We start from the raw sequence: 15,495 nt of genomic DNA, 5'->3' as shown, positions 1-15,495 counted from the left end.
ATTTCCTTGAAAAGTTGTTCATTCTGACCAGCCATTGGGCCAACCATTCATGGATGGGTAGGTAACTAACTCACACAACATCATAACACGTTCATGTTCTCACTTACAAAGAGCTCGCCTTTTCCACCATATCATCAAACTATCGCAAACTCTTCATCCTTGACTTCTCCATTCTGTTCCCACGTCCTTTTCTCCTCGAAATCTTCCAATGCTTCTCCATCCATCTTTCCATGCACATACGCTTCGCCAATCAATGTCATATAGGGACCAGAGCCAGACTCTCTCATCACCACGGGCACAGAGCAGCCATACAGGATGCAAATAAAGTCACCCTCTCTGGACTTCGGCGGGCAAAGACCAAAAAGAGGCCACTCAGTTTCCTGAACAGTCGCTGTGAAAAACCTTCTGTTCCACGTCACGTTTCGAACACGTGTGAGATACTTGCGAAGCATCTCAGAGTGCCCTTGCAGGATCTCTCCAATGTTGAGATCTCCGTTGTTGAAGACGTCCGCAATCTCCAGACACCTCAGGCAGGCTCTCTGATACCACGGCGGGGGCACTTGGCCGTTGTGGTTTCTGTCAGCAACTAGAGTCCTCCAGATAGGGTCCGGGACACTGTCCGTGTCTTTTCCAAATCCAGGCCACTTGCCCATATCCAGAGACTCTTTTGTGATGACACCACCTGTGTTTCGCGCCGAGACATCCTCGATTTTGGCCAGTCTAAATCCTCGTGCAAAAAGTACCTCTCTCCGTGTAGAGGCACTGCCTCCTTTACCCCCTGAGCTTGAATCCTCGTCCTGGGGCACACGGTCAAATCGGACATTGCATGGCTCTTGAGAGGAGGCCGCGTAGTTCGGCTGTCCAGCGTGACCGACCAATACCTCTCCATTCTTGCGTCCACTATAAATCTCGTCAGGAAGGCCAAACTCAGAGCTCGATAAGAGAGGTATCCAAGAGGGCAGCGTCTTTCCTCCTTTTACCGGCATTGCCCAAGGACGGCAGATAATGTCCAGCGAGTTGGAAGACCTAACACAAAACTCGGTAAAGTCCTTGTAGACTTCAATCTCACTCTTGGAGTAGTCGGCAGGAAGATCGTCGCGACCGCCTTTGTCGTATTGCCACAAGTGTCTAGATGTGTCGCTGGCAATGCATTTGAGGCTGTAGATGAGGTCTCTTTGATCACTCGTGTCGAATGTCTTGAGAGACGTTACCAGCGACTCAATGGACTTGATAGGTCTCTTGATATCTCCGTTGTGCTTCCTCAGAAAGAGATTGTTTGTTGCTTCGAGAAGGATCGATGCACCGGAAGCTTCAATGTCTCCCAAAGTGTTGGGGCCCTCTCTCCAGTCAGAAAAGTCAAACAGAGACTTGATGGTGTCCTGGTTCGAGACCAAGAGGGAGGCGGCATCAGCAAAGTCAGACCAACGCACTATAGCTCCACCACAGTGTACTGTCGCGTCCTTGGCCAGAGCAATCTCTTGGACGATCCAGCGCCTCGAGAACCAGCGATCTCTCATTAGTTCTCCTAAGGCATACCACTTTCTCGCCTGCTTCCGGTCGTTTGCGTGCCTGTCAAACACTGCAAAGTCCATCAAAGTAGGGATAAACTCCATGGCCTCATCACTTCTCCTATCGCGGTCACTCTCACCCAGCCAGATACAGACATTGCTCGCACTGCTGTAGATGTTGACCATGCGAGATAGCTGCTTTGTTTTCTCCGCCGAGTTGGTTTGGTTGATACACAGGAAGTCAACCCATAAAGCTACCTTTTGAGCGCCCTTCCCATGACTTCGGAGACGGAGAAGAGCTCGGAAGAGATTGTTTCGAATGCGCACCGAGGTCGCTCTCCTCGCCGCTGAACCCCATCGTTCTGGGTTGGTCAGACTCGGTTCATCGTCGTTGTCTCCGAGGAAATAGATGCGTCCATTATGACCCTCCGATCCCAAGAGTACGAAAGAGCCGCATATTGACGAGTCTCTCCCCGGCCGTTCAACGGCCACGTGTCCAGTTTGCAAATCAGGGTAGTGAGGCTCGGGGGCTGGCAGCAAGATCAACACTCGGAAGCTGTCGCCCTCGAGATCCTTGTAGGTTATCTTGTCCGTGACACGTTCGCCTGAAAGGTGATTGTGCTTCAGTGAGTCCGAGCAGCCGTCACCAGGTTCCAACGTGCTGTGGGCCTTGACATGCTCAAGCCACCTCCTCTCCAACCTCATCTCTGACTGAAGTATCTGCTTCATGTCTGCCACCCGGCTCATCTTTTCCCGTTGCTCCAAAATCGCCCGGATATGTGCCTCGAGATCTTCAGTTTCTTTGATCATCAGTTCCAACAACTCCAAAAATCTCTGGCGAGAAGGATCCTCGGCCTCATCGTTCGTAGAGTCAGAGTCGTCGGGATCAAGAAACTCGCGCATGCCTCTTGGCAGAGCATCGAAGCCTTGCAATCGCTCTGGGCGGCCAAGGAGCGAAACGGGTCTTTTTCACGTGCCCAGCGTGGTCCACCTCGCCGATGTTCCCGTTCCTCTCGACGAAATGCAGGATGGGGAGCTCGCTTGGAGAGGACCAAGTCCCTCACCTCTCGGAGTTCCTTTTCTCTCACATCCTGCTCAACCATCTCCTCAAACTCTTGCGTGTCCTTCCGTTTCAGTATCTCACCATCGTTCTCGACTTGACTTTCCTCATCCTTGTCGTCTTTCTTCTCCTCTTGCTTCTTTTTTAAGTCCTTCAACTCTCTCTCCAAACGTTTGATCTCACGATACTCTGTCGAAATCTCGTGCTGGCATCTTTCCTCCTTCAGCCTTTCAGTCTCTAGCTTCGTTGAGACTTCGCTCGCCTTCTTAAGTCTCTCGACTCTGTGTAGTTCGGCTTCTTTCTTCTCAAGTCTTTGTCGTTGCTTGCGGCTGTCCTTTTTGACCTGTTCCAGTTTCTCCGCCTCTTTTTGTTGCTCTTGTTTATGCCTTGTCTCTTGGCTCATTTCGTCTCTGGCATCCACCTTCGTGTTGCCCTTTTCACTCTCTTCGCGCTCAACTAGAACTTCATCGTCCGCCATTTTTTCCTCCGCGTCATGAGCTGCGTCTCCTGTTTCAGCATTCTCGCTGGTTTGAGAACCATTTTCGTGTCCTTCCTCAACTCTCTTTGGCCCTTTCTCGTCGCCAATTTCCAAATCTCTATCTGGGCTCATGGGTCGGCTGCGGCTGCTGGCCCATGACTCCGAGTCACTCGAGTCTTCCTCTGGCTCGTTAGGGGCGTTGAGGGCCTTCAACTCAGCCTCCAGTTCCTTCACGCTTTGTGTGAGAATCGCTTTTTTCTGTGTCAATTCCTCCTTGTTCCTTTTCCTTTGGGACAGTTTCTTCTGGACCACCAGAGGGCTTTGTTTCCCTGGCTCTTGCCATATCTTCTTCATCATTTGATGAATCTCGCCGACTTCAAGTCTATCAAGAGTGAGCTTTAATGCTGACTCTGTTTCTTTGAACCTGTCTGCGAGATTCCGTTGAAGACTGCCAATATCCGGGTCATTGGCTTTCTTGAGCTGTTGCTGTATAGCCCTGTTCTTCGAAATGGCGTCATCTCGTTCCTTGCCGGCAGCGTTCGATATTTCATCTTGCTCACTCTTCAACTTTTTCTCCTTTTCTTCCCAGGCTCTTATCTCAGCCTCGAGGGCTTTGATTCTCTCATCCGCAACATGGGTACCTTGCTCTCGAAATCCCAAATGATCCCACCGGGGTCTGGCCTTGGATGGCAACTTGGGCAGCATGGTGGTGGAAACTCATGGGACAGTGAAAACCGTGAATAATAGCAAGAGGTGCCCGAAGTGATGAAAGATGCAAACACACGGTCACCAGAACAATGGTGGGGGTTCGAGAGTTGATGCGTGCTAGGCTCTTGAAAGAGGGGAACAACACTATCACAATCGAGAGCTCGCCATTCGCGTTTCTCAGCCCGCATTTCCGTCACCACCAGCTGCATGTCAGCAGCCACTCGAAATCCAGTGACCACACTCCAGTTCATTAGTGTGTTTAAATACCACGAATCAAGTCCTAGAAACTGGAAGCCTGCTTCTCCCCTCTGCTTTCGCTGTCCACAATGCTGGCCAAACAAGAGCTGAAAACAAGGGGCTGCATCTGACGAATGATGCTCGTCCAACGAATCACCCCCACAAAGTTTACAAGGTAGCATCCGGACATCCGCTGCAGGCAGATGTCAGTGAGAATTTGGACTATTTACGCACCTGTGCGGTCGTGTGCTAGCATGGGGGTTGAAAATGTTGATCCATCAGCTTTTCTGCCACTTGCTATCCTCTTGCCTATTGCCATTCGGTCGAGACAATTGAAGGCGTTTGTAATTCCTTGAATTGAGATGCATTATTTCAGGTGGATGACGGATTACCCATCCCTTTCACGGATATCCTCATATTGCCGCATGGTAAAACATGCCACAGTTCTTCCGCAGCCACTGGCTTGCACAATGTCCCCAGATAGCTACCCTCCAATAGGATCAGGTGAGACCATGCATTTGCACTTGCAGATGCGACCAGTCAGCCACTCTAGCTAGGGAGTTCTGTAAACAATGCCGTGCTGAATAATTGAAGAGCATGCCATATCGACTGGTCTCCATGTCAGATCAAATCCCACATTCGCTTCGAACTGACAGGACGTTTCGGTACTCGAAAGACCCTCCCATTGAGTTGCTCACACGATCGCTCCATAACCCTACATTGGATTGTACTATCGTTGAACCTGAGGGTTAAAGGTTTCGTTCTTGTGCGAGCAAATGTGGAAACCATGTACGTCCCGTCCGACGTAAAAGTATGTGCTCCTCTGCGTTTTGCGCCCATCATTCTTTCTGACAGCCAATGGGCATTCCAGCGCTCTGTTGGGATCCCTCTTCTCCCAAGCACACCCAATGTGTCTCTCGATGCTGCCGGCCTAGTCGCCTTGGCCGATCTCACCACGATTCAGGAGCGAACGGTCCTAACTGGGACAGCTACCTTCCTAGACGCGTTCATCATATGTCCTGGGATACATATGCAGCAAAAGTCGACAAACCTCAATGGCGGAGAGCATCCTGTCTGTGCCAACATGAACACAGGAGACGTCTTTCGAATCGAGAACCCTGCCACAGTCTTTTATCTGCAGCAAGTCAGCAAAACCGGACATCTTACGAATTTGACAGTGTCAGAACTTGGAGAAGATCGGTGGTCCAAGGTCTTCTCTATATTCTTTACAGCCCAGAATGCATCAGTGGCTTCTACCCTGGCTTATGGGACAGCAGTTCTCTGGACCATCTCGGTCGTTATTCTCCTAGCTTGTTCATACGATTGGTGGGGCCTGGTTATCGTCCTTGTGCTCATGGCTGCACGTCTTTGCAACGTCATCGTCGTTCGCCGAAGGGCTACTCCAGGTTGGTCTGGAGCAAAGGAGGGATTTGTGATGGGCGACCTTCTGGTCCTACTAAGCCAGGATCGTTGGGTGAGGATCCAAGGGAAAGTTGACCACCTCAAAGCTGTTACGTCTGGTCAGTGGCTGCGAGATCAGAGAAATGTCGAGGGCTGGATGACGGCTCTGGCAACACTGGCTGTCTATCTCGCTGCAGCCTTGGTCAGTAACGCAACTCAGTTTGGGAAGATCTTGATCTTGGTCCACCTTGGAGGCTCGGCGGGATTGTTGGCTGTTGCAAACTCGGCCACCAAGAATATCCTGGTGATGCACGGCCATAGTCTTGCAGTTCAGGGGAGCAGGTCCAAGTATCAAAGACGTAAGGAGCTGATTCTCGAGCTGATCAAGGAAACAGGCCGTTACGATTGGGCGCTGTCGATGGACGTGATCAAGGAGGAGGATATCCGGAAGCTCTCGGCCGAAGAGCCAAAAATGGACCATCATGAAGTGAGCACGTTGCGGCATTATACGACATCAGTGGAGGTTTAATGCCAAGGTTGTATTAAACAGTATGTCTGTTTGCTGGTTTGCCTAACACTCAATTTATATGTCGTCGTTAGAATCACAAATGGTTGCGCCGCTATCGAACGATTCCCAAATTCTTGGATCGGCCAACGTTCATTACCGCCGAAGAACATGATCCGCAACAAGGTACCGTAGGTGACCAAGATAGAAAGTTTGAGAAGAGATAATCCATCCCGAGAGCGGGGGAGCAGGTCCTGACGTAATCAGTTTTGTGTTGCCCACTCGGATCCATGATATCACGCGTTCTGGATATAACATCATTCGACCAGTATTCAACAGCAGTCAACCTCCAATAATTCTGCCCTTCCCCAGTTCGATCTTTTGACTCCCCAAGATGGTCCGCGTCTTCATCACAGGCTCAAGCGACGGAATCGGCCAAGCAGCCGCCAAGCTGTTAGCTGAGCAGGGCCACCAAGTCACGCTTCACGCTCGGAATGCAGACCGGGCTGCCTCTGCTCAAGCCGCCATACCAAAAGCAAAGGCAGTTCTCATCGGCGATCTTTCATCCATCGCAGAGACGAAAAAACTCGCTCAAGAAGCCAACGCCGCGGGGCCTTTTGACGCCATCATCCACAATGCAGGCATCGGCTACGGCGCTACATCGTCCCGGCAGATTACCCCTGACAAAATCTCGGCAGTCTTTGCAGTCAACACGCTGGCGCCATACATTTTGACTTGTCTCATGGACAAGCCCGCGTCGAGGCTACTCTTTATGAGTTCGGATAGCCACTACAGCGGCGACGAGACACTACGAAACGCTACGCAATCTCATTCGTATGGCGACAGCAAGCTCCATGATGTCATGCTCGCCAAGGCCTTTGCCCGACGCTGGGAGGACATTCAGGTCTTGAGCATGCACCCTGGATGGGTGAGGACGAAAATGGGCGGCAGGGCTGCGCCAGGGGGACAGATAAGCCGGCAGTGGCCCTAGCGGACTGGGCGGCTGGCGAAGGTGTCTTGGCAAGGATAAAGTCGGGTGCTTTCGTGTCGACAAGCAGGGAATCGACGTCGCATCCAGGGGCTGATGTCGTGAGCAAACAAGAGGAGCTCCTCGACATTTGCAAGCAAGTTTCTGGAGTCTCTATTCCAGGGGAATAAGGCCAATATCATCAACACCTCAGATATCGATAATGAGATGACAAATCAACCAAATCATCGGATCCGGTCATTTCCCCATTCAGGGGTACGTACTTGTGATTGTGTGCATGTGCTCCCAACGCGCATATTCTGTCAGAACTTAACATGGGTCCAACAGCCATAGCAAGATGTCAAGACATCCATTGAGGAAGAACAGTGAACTTTATTGCTTCACCATCAAGAGAGATTACAAGGTCGTAATAGGCCCGCCACGTCAGCACTTAGCAGGACTAAGGTTAGTTGATGCCTACCAAGACACGGATAAACACTTTTTGCAGGACCCGCTCCCTAGTCCGAAACAAGTCTCCCGCGATCCTTCCAAAGAGAAACTCATCCATCGACAATACCAGCTTCCTTGGCAGCTCCGTCTCTCCAGAAGCCGATATACGGCCAAGTAGCTCTTTATAGACGGTAGACAGATACAATGCTCTAGCCATGACTGATCTACCCCTTCGCCCTTCAAGGTAGGCTCCGAGTATCAGCTCAAACAAGACCCCAGTTCCTCAAGGCTCATCCCTGCAGATCACCACCAGAGGGCAACAAGCCAAAGCTCTCTCGCACAAGCACGCAAAAGGTGCGGACTGGCTGCATCACGTGCAAGAAGCGACATATCAAATGTGACGAGAAGAAGCCCAGCTGTGGCAACTGTCTCAAGAACAGACGCCGCTGCGAGGGTTACATTGAGCAGCAATCCAAGACAAAGAGTCCTCCCGGCGTCATTCAGTTTCGTCTCGATTCAAAACAGGCTACACGTGCCTCTCCTTCGCTAAGCCAGATCCGCATCAGTCAGGACCCCCTGGATGTGCGGGACGCAAAGAGTGTCTTGTACTTTCACGAGTTTATCAACTTGGTCCAGGGGCCTTGGTTCTCGACTGGCTCCAATGGGGACCTATGGACTGCGACGTTGCCTCAGTTGGCTCATAGCAACAGCACTATTCGTCATGCCGCGATAGCCATCGGTGCCCTAAGTAAGTGGCTTACTTACTCTAACCACGACACACTCCGGGACGCATCAGTACCGGTTCAACCTGTCACTGAAGGCGATACGCATTACTTCCGAGCCGTGTCTCACTACTGTCATTCTCTTAAACTTCAAAGCCAGCAGCAGTCAATGCAAGATGCAGTCTTTCTCTCAGTCTTGTTCCTCTGCTTCGAGACGCTACGAGGCCACAGCAAGGCAGCGTTAGATCATGTCAACCACGGCTTAGCTGTGTTACTTGCCCTGTTGACAGACCGAGATTCAACTCGTCATATCAATGCCCTGGCTCCCAACCCCAAGCCCCTAATAGCAACAGTTGGGGACATCTTTACTCAGCTGATAACCCAAGCCCGTTTCGTTCTTCGAGGCAGCCTCAGTACCAGCCCGCCGTTACCGCACTTTACCAAGGGACTCCGAGATAAGAAGCACACGTTTGAGTCCTTCATGACTCTAATCAGCCAGTTACCCCGTGGACCCGCAACCAAGGGGAACATTCCCACTCTGTTCAATAGCCTGGACGAATTCGAGCTGTACTTGATCATCGCTCGACGGATAAGGCCTGAAGTGGGCATCATATCAATTGATATTGTGCAGAAGTCGGGGATTCTTTATTCAAGTGACCCATTCATCATCACCGCCTTCTGGCGCGCTCTCACAAGCGATCCCCGAATCCAGAAGGTTTGCGATGAGTTGTCCGCCGAGATGCGGGCCTTGGATGCCGCCTACTTGCCTCTATTCAACCAAATCATCATGTCCAATCAAGACTCTCCGACTTATCTGAGAGCCATTCATCTACGCCTACAGTTCCTCGATATCTACACATTTGAAAATCCAACACACTACCACGACCTCAACATATTACAAACGCAGACCCCGTTATTCCGAGAGTATCTTTCCCTGGCAAACATAGCTCTACGCATTGCGAGACAGGACTTGAAGAACCCAGCACAGCGGCTCTCGCTACAGTGCGGCCTGTCATGGCACCTACTCCTCGTGGTCTTCTTCTGTCGTGACCCTCTGCTGCGTGACGAGGCGATCTGGATGCTTAAGAGTTACCCAGGTCAGGACGGGCTTTGGAACGCGCAGTCCATGTATGTGTTGGCCCTGAGGACCAGGGAGTTGGAGCGAACCAATTCCGTCGAGGGAACACCTGCAGAACAATGGGAACGCCTTTGGAGACGAGAATACCTCTTTGAAGAGGGTGGAGAGCGTGTTGTATTCTGTTTTCTCGATAAAAACGAGACAACTGGCGAGTGGGAAGTTGTTGAAGAGGTGGCAGAGGTTCGCGGAGACCTTGATAATGTGCCCTGGAAGAGGCGGCCCCTTACATCGTCTGGGAGGCTGCTTATATCAGATATCATTGTGCTTTGAGCATTCCCGAGGTCACGGGCCCCTGGCTGCCTCTCGCGCTTTGTTGTTCATATTACTTTTCAGATACACGCAAGACGCCACATGCAGATACACAAATAAGTTAGAAGAATCTGGTCGTGGGCAACGTCGAACTAATTCACCAAGAAGGGTAACATTGCAGGCAATGCTGATTTAGATTAAAGAAAATTATAAGGATAAACAGTCTTGTGTATGGAACTTCTGAGCCTGAGCTTGATGGGACCATGGCGGCTGTTCCAAGTCCGTCCATCTCTCTATCGCCGCCGTGTTTATAGCCTCTACTGATCCAATGCTTGACTTTGGCACTGCAGGGAGTTAGCATGAGCATATTGTGAGCTGGGGTGAAACTGACCATTTCGAAATAGACGCCCTGCTTGTTGATAAGCTCCGTGTGAGTACCCTTCTCAACCACCCTTCCCTGATCAAACACAAAAATGACATCGGCGTTCTGAATAGTCGCAAGCCGATGCGCTACGGCAATCATTGTTCGTCCCTTGCGAGCCTTTTCAAAAGCAGCCTGAACAATCTTTTCAGACTCGGAGTCAAGGGCAGAGGTTGCTTCATCAAGCAGCAAAATCTTGGGGTCTCGGATCAAGGCACGGGCGATGGCGATTCGCTGCTTCTGACCTCCAGACATGGAAACGCCTCTGTTACCGACATCTGTGTTGTAGCCTTCAGGAAGTGAGACGATAAAATCGTGGATAAAGGCGTCGCGGCAGACTTCGTGGATTCTTTCGTCGGAGATGGAACTTGGGTGAGCGATACCGAAGAGGATGTTGTCTCTGATGGTTCCTCTAAACATAGTAGGTTCTTGGGGGACAAGGGATAGGTTGTCTCGGTACTCGTAGACGTTGAGGTCGTTGATGTTGGTCCCGTTGCAAAGGAGAGCGCCCTTGTTGGGTTCCAGGTCGTAGAAGCGCTCGAGAAGAGAAATAATTGTGGTCTTTCCACATCCAGAGGGACCGACGAAGGCTGCATACTGACCCTTCTCGATGGTCAAGCTCAGAGACTTGAAGACGGGAACATCTCGCGTGGGATACTTGAACGACGCGTTCTTTAGTTCAATCTTGACACCACCTTCTGTGTCGGTGATACCTCCCTTGCGGCCCTTAGAATGAGACTCCTCGACGTCCGCAGACTGATGAACATCGAGAATACGGTTGGCTGCGGCCTTTGCTTGCGCTGCGTTTGGTGCCATGGCGAATCCATAACTGGCAGCCTCCGCGCCCTGAATGATGGCGATGAAACAAACAAAGAAAGCCTCCATAGGATACTCTCCCCTAGCCAGAAGGTTACCGCCATACCAGAAGATGAGAGCCTGACATCCAAGACCAGCACTGTCTGCAAACCCAAAGATGGCCGAAGTCCAACGAGCTTTGTTGTTAGCAGCCTTGACGTGACCATCCAAGAGCTGGCGGTACCGGTTGTTGATAGAGTCTTCCATTGTGAGTGCCGAGACTGTTCGAATAGCTCCGATAGCTTCAGTAGCAAACTGTGAGCTTTCTGCAAAAACAGCCGAGTTCATCTGGTCAAACTGTACTTCATGTCTGAACTTCCAGAAGCCAGCGCCCAACATGACAGGCAAGGCGACAAACATGGCGATCAGACCGAGCTTCCAGCCAAAGATGAGCGCAATGATGATGCAGCCTGTGACGTTGAATATGGCCGAGATCAGGAAGGCGAGGTTCAGGCCGAGAAGCTCCTCCAGCTGCTTCGCGTCGCTCGAGATGCGCGAGCTCAGGGAACCGTGGGAATTGTCGTCATCGTCAAAGTATGCGAGCTTCTGGTAGAGCATGTCGTTGAGATACTGTGCCTTGTAAGCTGCGCTGACGCAGTACTGGACACGAAGGCCGATCCATCCTTCGCAGAAATACGACAGGCCAACGCCGCCGGCCAGGGCAAACCACATAAGACCCCAGAAGTTGCTCTCGCTTTTGATGTCACCGCCCTCAAGGAGAAAAACACCGAGGACTTTGGCAAAGAGCCAGGCTTGAAGGGGAGTACCAGCGGCCACAGCCATGGCAGAGAAGACGATACCGATGTAGAAGGGGAACTGTTCTCGCTGCTCGTAGAGAAGCCTTCCAAAGCTACGGGCCAAGCTTCGAGGCTCTACTGGCTCATGTGTTTCACTCTCCTCGATGGTTGTAGGGACCCGGTTCATATCGTCCAGATGATCCATCTTCTCTGATTCGGCATCAGACACCACCGGAGTCTCGCCTTGTGGTTTATCGCCGAATCGCAGTGACTGAGCCTGGACCAAGGCACTGTACACTCCCGACAATTCCATGAGGCTTGCGTGAGTACCCTCTTCAACAGCGCGACCCTTCTGAAGGACAATGATGTTGTCGGCCTTCTTGATAGTAGACAGTCGATGGGCGATGGTGATGGAAGTGCGGTTTTGAGTGATCCTGTCGAGGGCAGCTTGGACGATCTTTTCACTCTTGGCGTCAATGGCACTGGTGGCTTCGTCGAGGATGATGATTTGAGGCTTCTTGATGATACTTCGGGCGATGGCAAGACGTTGCTTTTGACCTCCTGACATCTTGGCACCGCCGTCACCGACCTTGGTGTCGTATCCCTGGAGAGTTAGATTATTGCAAAGATATGAGAGGCAAAACTTACATCTGGCAGGCGGTTGATGAACTCTTCGGCGTAGGCTTCTTGGCAAGCTTCCTTGACCAGCTCTCGCTTCTTCTCCTCGGGCGCATCTTCAAACTCGGTTCCGACAAGACCGTTGGCAACGTTCTTGAAGATAGTGTCGTTGAAAAGGAAAGGCTCTTGTTGAACCAAGCCGATCTGAGCTCTCCACCACTTGAGGTTTAGCTCCTCGAGGTTGTGGCCGCCGACTGTGACTTTGCCACCCATAGTGGGATTCAGAGGGCTTTCTTGCTTCTCGCTCTCTTCCGGCTTATCCTTCTCTTCATCTTTCTTGTCTTTCTTGGCCTCGATAACCTGCGGCAGAACTTGGTGGTTGCTCAAAGAATACCATCGCTCCAACAGGCCCACAACCGTGCTCTTTCCAGATCCCGAGGGTCCAACAAGGGCAGTGTTCTGTCCCGATCGAATGCGAAGATTAAGTCCGTCCAAGATCCTGACACCAGGTCGGCTAGGATACTCAAAGGTGACGTTGTCAAAGATGAGATCTTCAGAAGTGATATCCGGCTTGAGGTCTCCAGAGGCAGGGAGTGGTGCGTCGATGACGGCAAAGAATTCACATGCGGCAACCATGGCCTTGCTGACGGCCAGAAGAGGTGTCGAGATTCGTTCCATGGCGGTGAGTACCAACATGACCGACATAAGCACGATGATGACTGGAGCAGGGCTGCTCATGGCACCGGCGGCATATCGTTGAGTACCGTACCAAAAGGCAAGGCCAAAGGCGCCAAAGATACCAAAGAACTATATCATGTCAGCATATTTTTGCAGATCCATCAGAGTCAACATACCACCAGACCAAACTGAAGACCTGCAACTGGGGCAAGCTTGTGACCCTCCTTCATGGCCTTTTCCACCCACTCCCTATAACGAGAGATGATGCGTGACTGAGCACCACAGGCCATGACCAGGCGAATACGTTCAAGTGCTTCACTCGCAACAGCAGTGCCCTCAGCATCGGCCGCAGAAGTAGCAGACTGGCCCTTGACGATCAATGGCAGAACCACCGCCAACACAATGAGGATATACAGGACCAGTGAAGACGTCACCAAGGTAAGGTCCCAGCTCCAGACAAAGGCGATGATCAATGAGGCCCAGATAGTACCGTTGTACTCGAGAAATGTTCCCAGACGCTCGGAAACGCCGACTTGCAGGGTGTTGGATGTCGAAGTGATAGCTGTGGCAGGGGCACCTGCAGGCATCGAGTCGATGGCGTGGATAGACTGAGAAAAGAGCGAGCGGATGTAGTGAAGACGGATGCTAGATGAAAGTCGGATGCCAATCATCCTGAAGCAGTACTTGTTGATGGTGTTCAAAGTCCAACGGCCCAGAAAGAGCGCCATGACGTACAGGGCTTGCTTGTTGAGAATACTCTTGAACTTGTCCGGCGACATGGTAGATGAATCCCTAAAGTAGTCTGTAAACTGACCAACGAGCTGGCCAAACACAATGTTCATGAGGGGCATGGTGATGCCAGCGCCGATAGACGCCACCGAGGCGATGGCGTAGACACAAAAGTCCCATTTCGTCGCATAGGTGAACACTCGAAAGTAGTCGGAGATGGCTGGCGTTCGTTGCGGTCGAGAGTCTGCTTCTGCGGTTTCGTTGGTAAGGATGGGCATCTCTGTGCTTCCCTCGCGTCCATCGAGAGTGTGGGACTCAGGAGATGGAGGGACGACGGCCATGTTGGTGGCTTGATACTATTACTCGACTGTTTGGAGAAGATGGTGAGCTTGGTCGTGGTGCTGCAGGGGGACTTCTCTGGGAGGAGAAGCAACAACTCACGATTGCCGTAGTCCAAACCCCTCCTCAATGATATTGACAACGAGTATTGTCTCGATATTGAAACCAAGGCCCTCAATCATGCAAGGGAAAGGAGAAGAAGGAATGGTAGGTAAGGAGTGTGTAGAAGTGAACAAAGATACGAGTATAGGACTCAATAGAAGGGAACAACAAACAAAGCAAGGAAAAGAAGAGCAGAAGAAGAGATCTTTTCAAACGCAGGAGAAACAGACATGTCATCAATCAATCCATATTGATAGAAATAATTACCTGCGAAGCTATCCCTGCCTCGTTCGGTCCCGCACATCTCGTAAAAGCGATTTCCTCTTTGGGCCTCTTACGAACGCAAGGATCACCCGACCCACCAATTTCGCGAAACAGTCTCGGACTCAAGTACAAACCATTTGACCTGCTTACACACACAAATACAAGTACCTATTCTGTCGGGTACGGGGTTTACAAAGGACCCGGCAGTCGCTTGGTATTACGCACATTGAGACGTAAGTTTTTGTCCAATGAGAAAGGACGTGAAAGAAGCCAAGCACGCGTATCTGCCCCCAAGAGGTTATTTTGCGCTGGGCATCGTGAGCGACGTTTGGCAGATGATGACCAACAGGTCACACAGGAGGCGGGGTCCGTCAAGTGTCCGCCTCCCGTCATTAAATTCGTGGTGAGGCGGGACGGTGACGAGGAGCGGCCCGTTGGTGGAGTGTCGATGTGGCAGTGACATGTGCTTGTTGACGGTGAAGATGATGGCAGCCTAACAGATGAGGGTGATGCTGCTGACCACCAAGGCATGTGGCAAAGTCAATGAAGCCAAGTTCTCATACTCTAGTCGACATCAAGCACGGAATCAATACATGACGACAAAAAAAGGAAGTAAAAAATCGGCAAAAAAGACAAAAGGAAAGGGTCTGGCCGGGGATTGAACCCGGGACCTCTCGCAAGCTTGCTTTCGGGTTTGCCCTAAGCGAGAATCATACCACTAGACCACCAGACCGGATAAGCGTCTTGAGCTCTTGTTGATGCCGGCCGGTCTCGAATTGCGCCCCTTGAGCTGGAGGGAGTTGGGGAGACCGTCACTCCACCATCCAGCCATCCGCTTCCATCCCCATCCTCAGAGCAGACAGGGAGTCAGCGGCTCGGCCAAAAACGACAAAGAAAGGTGAGAGATTTGAGGAACGTATTTTGAGATATTGGTAATAAAGATCTTCCAAAAGAATGGGAGACGTCCAGGGAACAAACGCAAGGGAACCCCTCAATCACGTTCCAAAGGTTGATGCCTCAGGCACACACGTTACGACGCGGATCTCTCAAGCTGAGGAGCTGAGGTCGACGTCTCAGGATCAAGCATCAAGTATTGACAATTAAATTCTTCAAGAATTGTACCTGGGCATGAGCTGAAGCTTGGTTTTCTGACGTAATTGCATTTCATTGCAGGTTTTGGGGCTTCCTCGTCACTCAGTCCAAGTTGCTCTCTCTGTGTTGAGCTGTCGCATGATAAACCAGCGAAAACCTCACTGATATTTGATCAATCTCACAACGCCCACGAAATCTTATCTAAAAATACTGGGAATAAGATTCAAGATATCCACA

The 15,495-nt window shown here is 51.2% G+C and overlaps 5 protein-coding genes across 5 annotated transcripts; 3 read left to right on the top strand and 2 right to left on the bottom strand.

The window, feature by feature from the left end:
- Positions 1 to 134: 134 nt before the first annotated feature.
- Positions 135 to 3,751, bottom strand: MRS44_016842 (uncharacterized protein; the record flags this gene model as incomplete). The annotated part of the gene is made up of 2 exons (XM_046271050.2): positions 135 to 2,446; positions 2,500 to 3,751. 2 exons carry the CDS (start codon positions 3,749 to 3,751, stop codon positions 135 to 137), a joined length of 3,564 nt encoding a protein of 1,187 aa, XP_046130553.2.
- A 1,027-nt stretch (positions 3,752 to 4,778) lies between these two features.
- Positions 4,779 to 5,921, top strand: MRS44_016841 (uncharacterized protein; the record flags this gene model as incomplete). Its single annotated transcript, XM_065618203.1, has 1 exon — positions 4,779 to 5,921. One exon carries the CDS (start codon positions 4,779 to 4,781, stop codon positions 5,919 to 5,921), a length of 1,143 nt encoding a protein of 380 aa, XP_065474275.1.
- Positions 5,922 to 6,291: 370 nt separating this feature from the next.
- Positions 6,292 to 6,888, top strand: MRS44_016840 (uncharacterized protein; the record flags this gene model as incomplete). The annotated part of the gene is made up of 1 exon (XM_046276629.2): positions 6,292 to 6,888. One exon carries the CDS (start codon positions 6,292 to 6,294, stop codon positions 6,886 to 6,888), a length of 597 nt encoding a protein of 198 aa, XP_046130555.2.
- Positions 6,889 to 7,529: 641 nt separating this feature from the next.
- On the top strand, positions 7,530 to 9,444 carry MRS44_016839 (uncharacterized protein; the record flags this gene model as incomplete). The annotated part of the gene is made up of 3 exons (XM_065618202.1): positions 7,530 to 7,558; positions 7,617 to 8,062; positions 8,111 to 9,444. The coding sequence occupies 3 exons, from the start codon at positions 7,530 to 7,532 to the stop codon at positions 9,442 to 9,444; spliced, it is 1,809 nt and encodes a 602-aa protein (XP_065474274.1).
- Positions 9,445 to 9,740: 296 nt separating this feature from the next.
- Positions 9,741 to 13,802, bottom strand: MRS44_016838 (uncharacterized protein; the record flags this gene model as incomplete). The annotated part of the gene is made up of 4 exons (XM_046281978.2): positions 9,741 to 9,767; positions 9,815 to 12,040; positions 12,085 to 12,861; positions 12,909 to 13,802. The coding sequence occupies 4 exons, from the start codon at positions 13,800 to 13,802 to the stop codon at positions 9,741 to 9,743; spliced, it is 3,924 nt and encodes a 1,307-aa protein (XP_046130557.2).
- Between the last annotated feature and the right edge of the window lie 1,693 nt (positions 13,803 to 15,495).

The sequence above is a fragment of the Fusarium solani genome (assembly GCF_023522795.1).
Source record: "Fusarium solani strain SB1 chromosome Unknown bctg00000012, whole genome shotgun sequence".
Lineage (NCBI taxonomy): Eukaryota > Fungi > Ascomycota > Sordariomycetes > Hypocreales > Nectriaceae > Fusarium > Fusarium solani.
The sequence above is the reverse complement of the archived record's forward strand: the minus strand, read 5'-3'. Positions and strand labels throughout refer to the sequence as shown.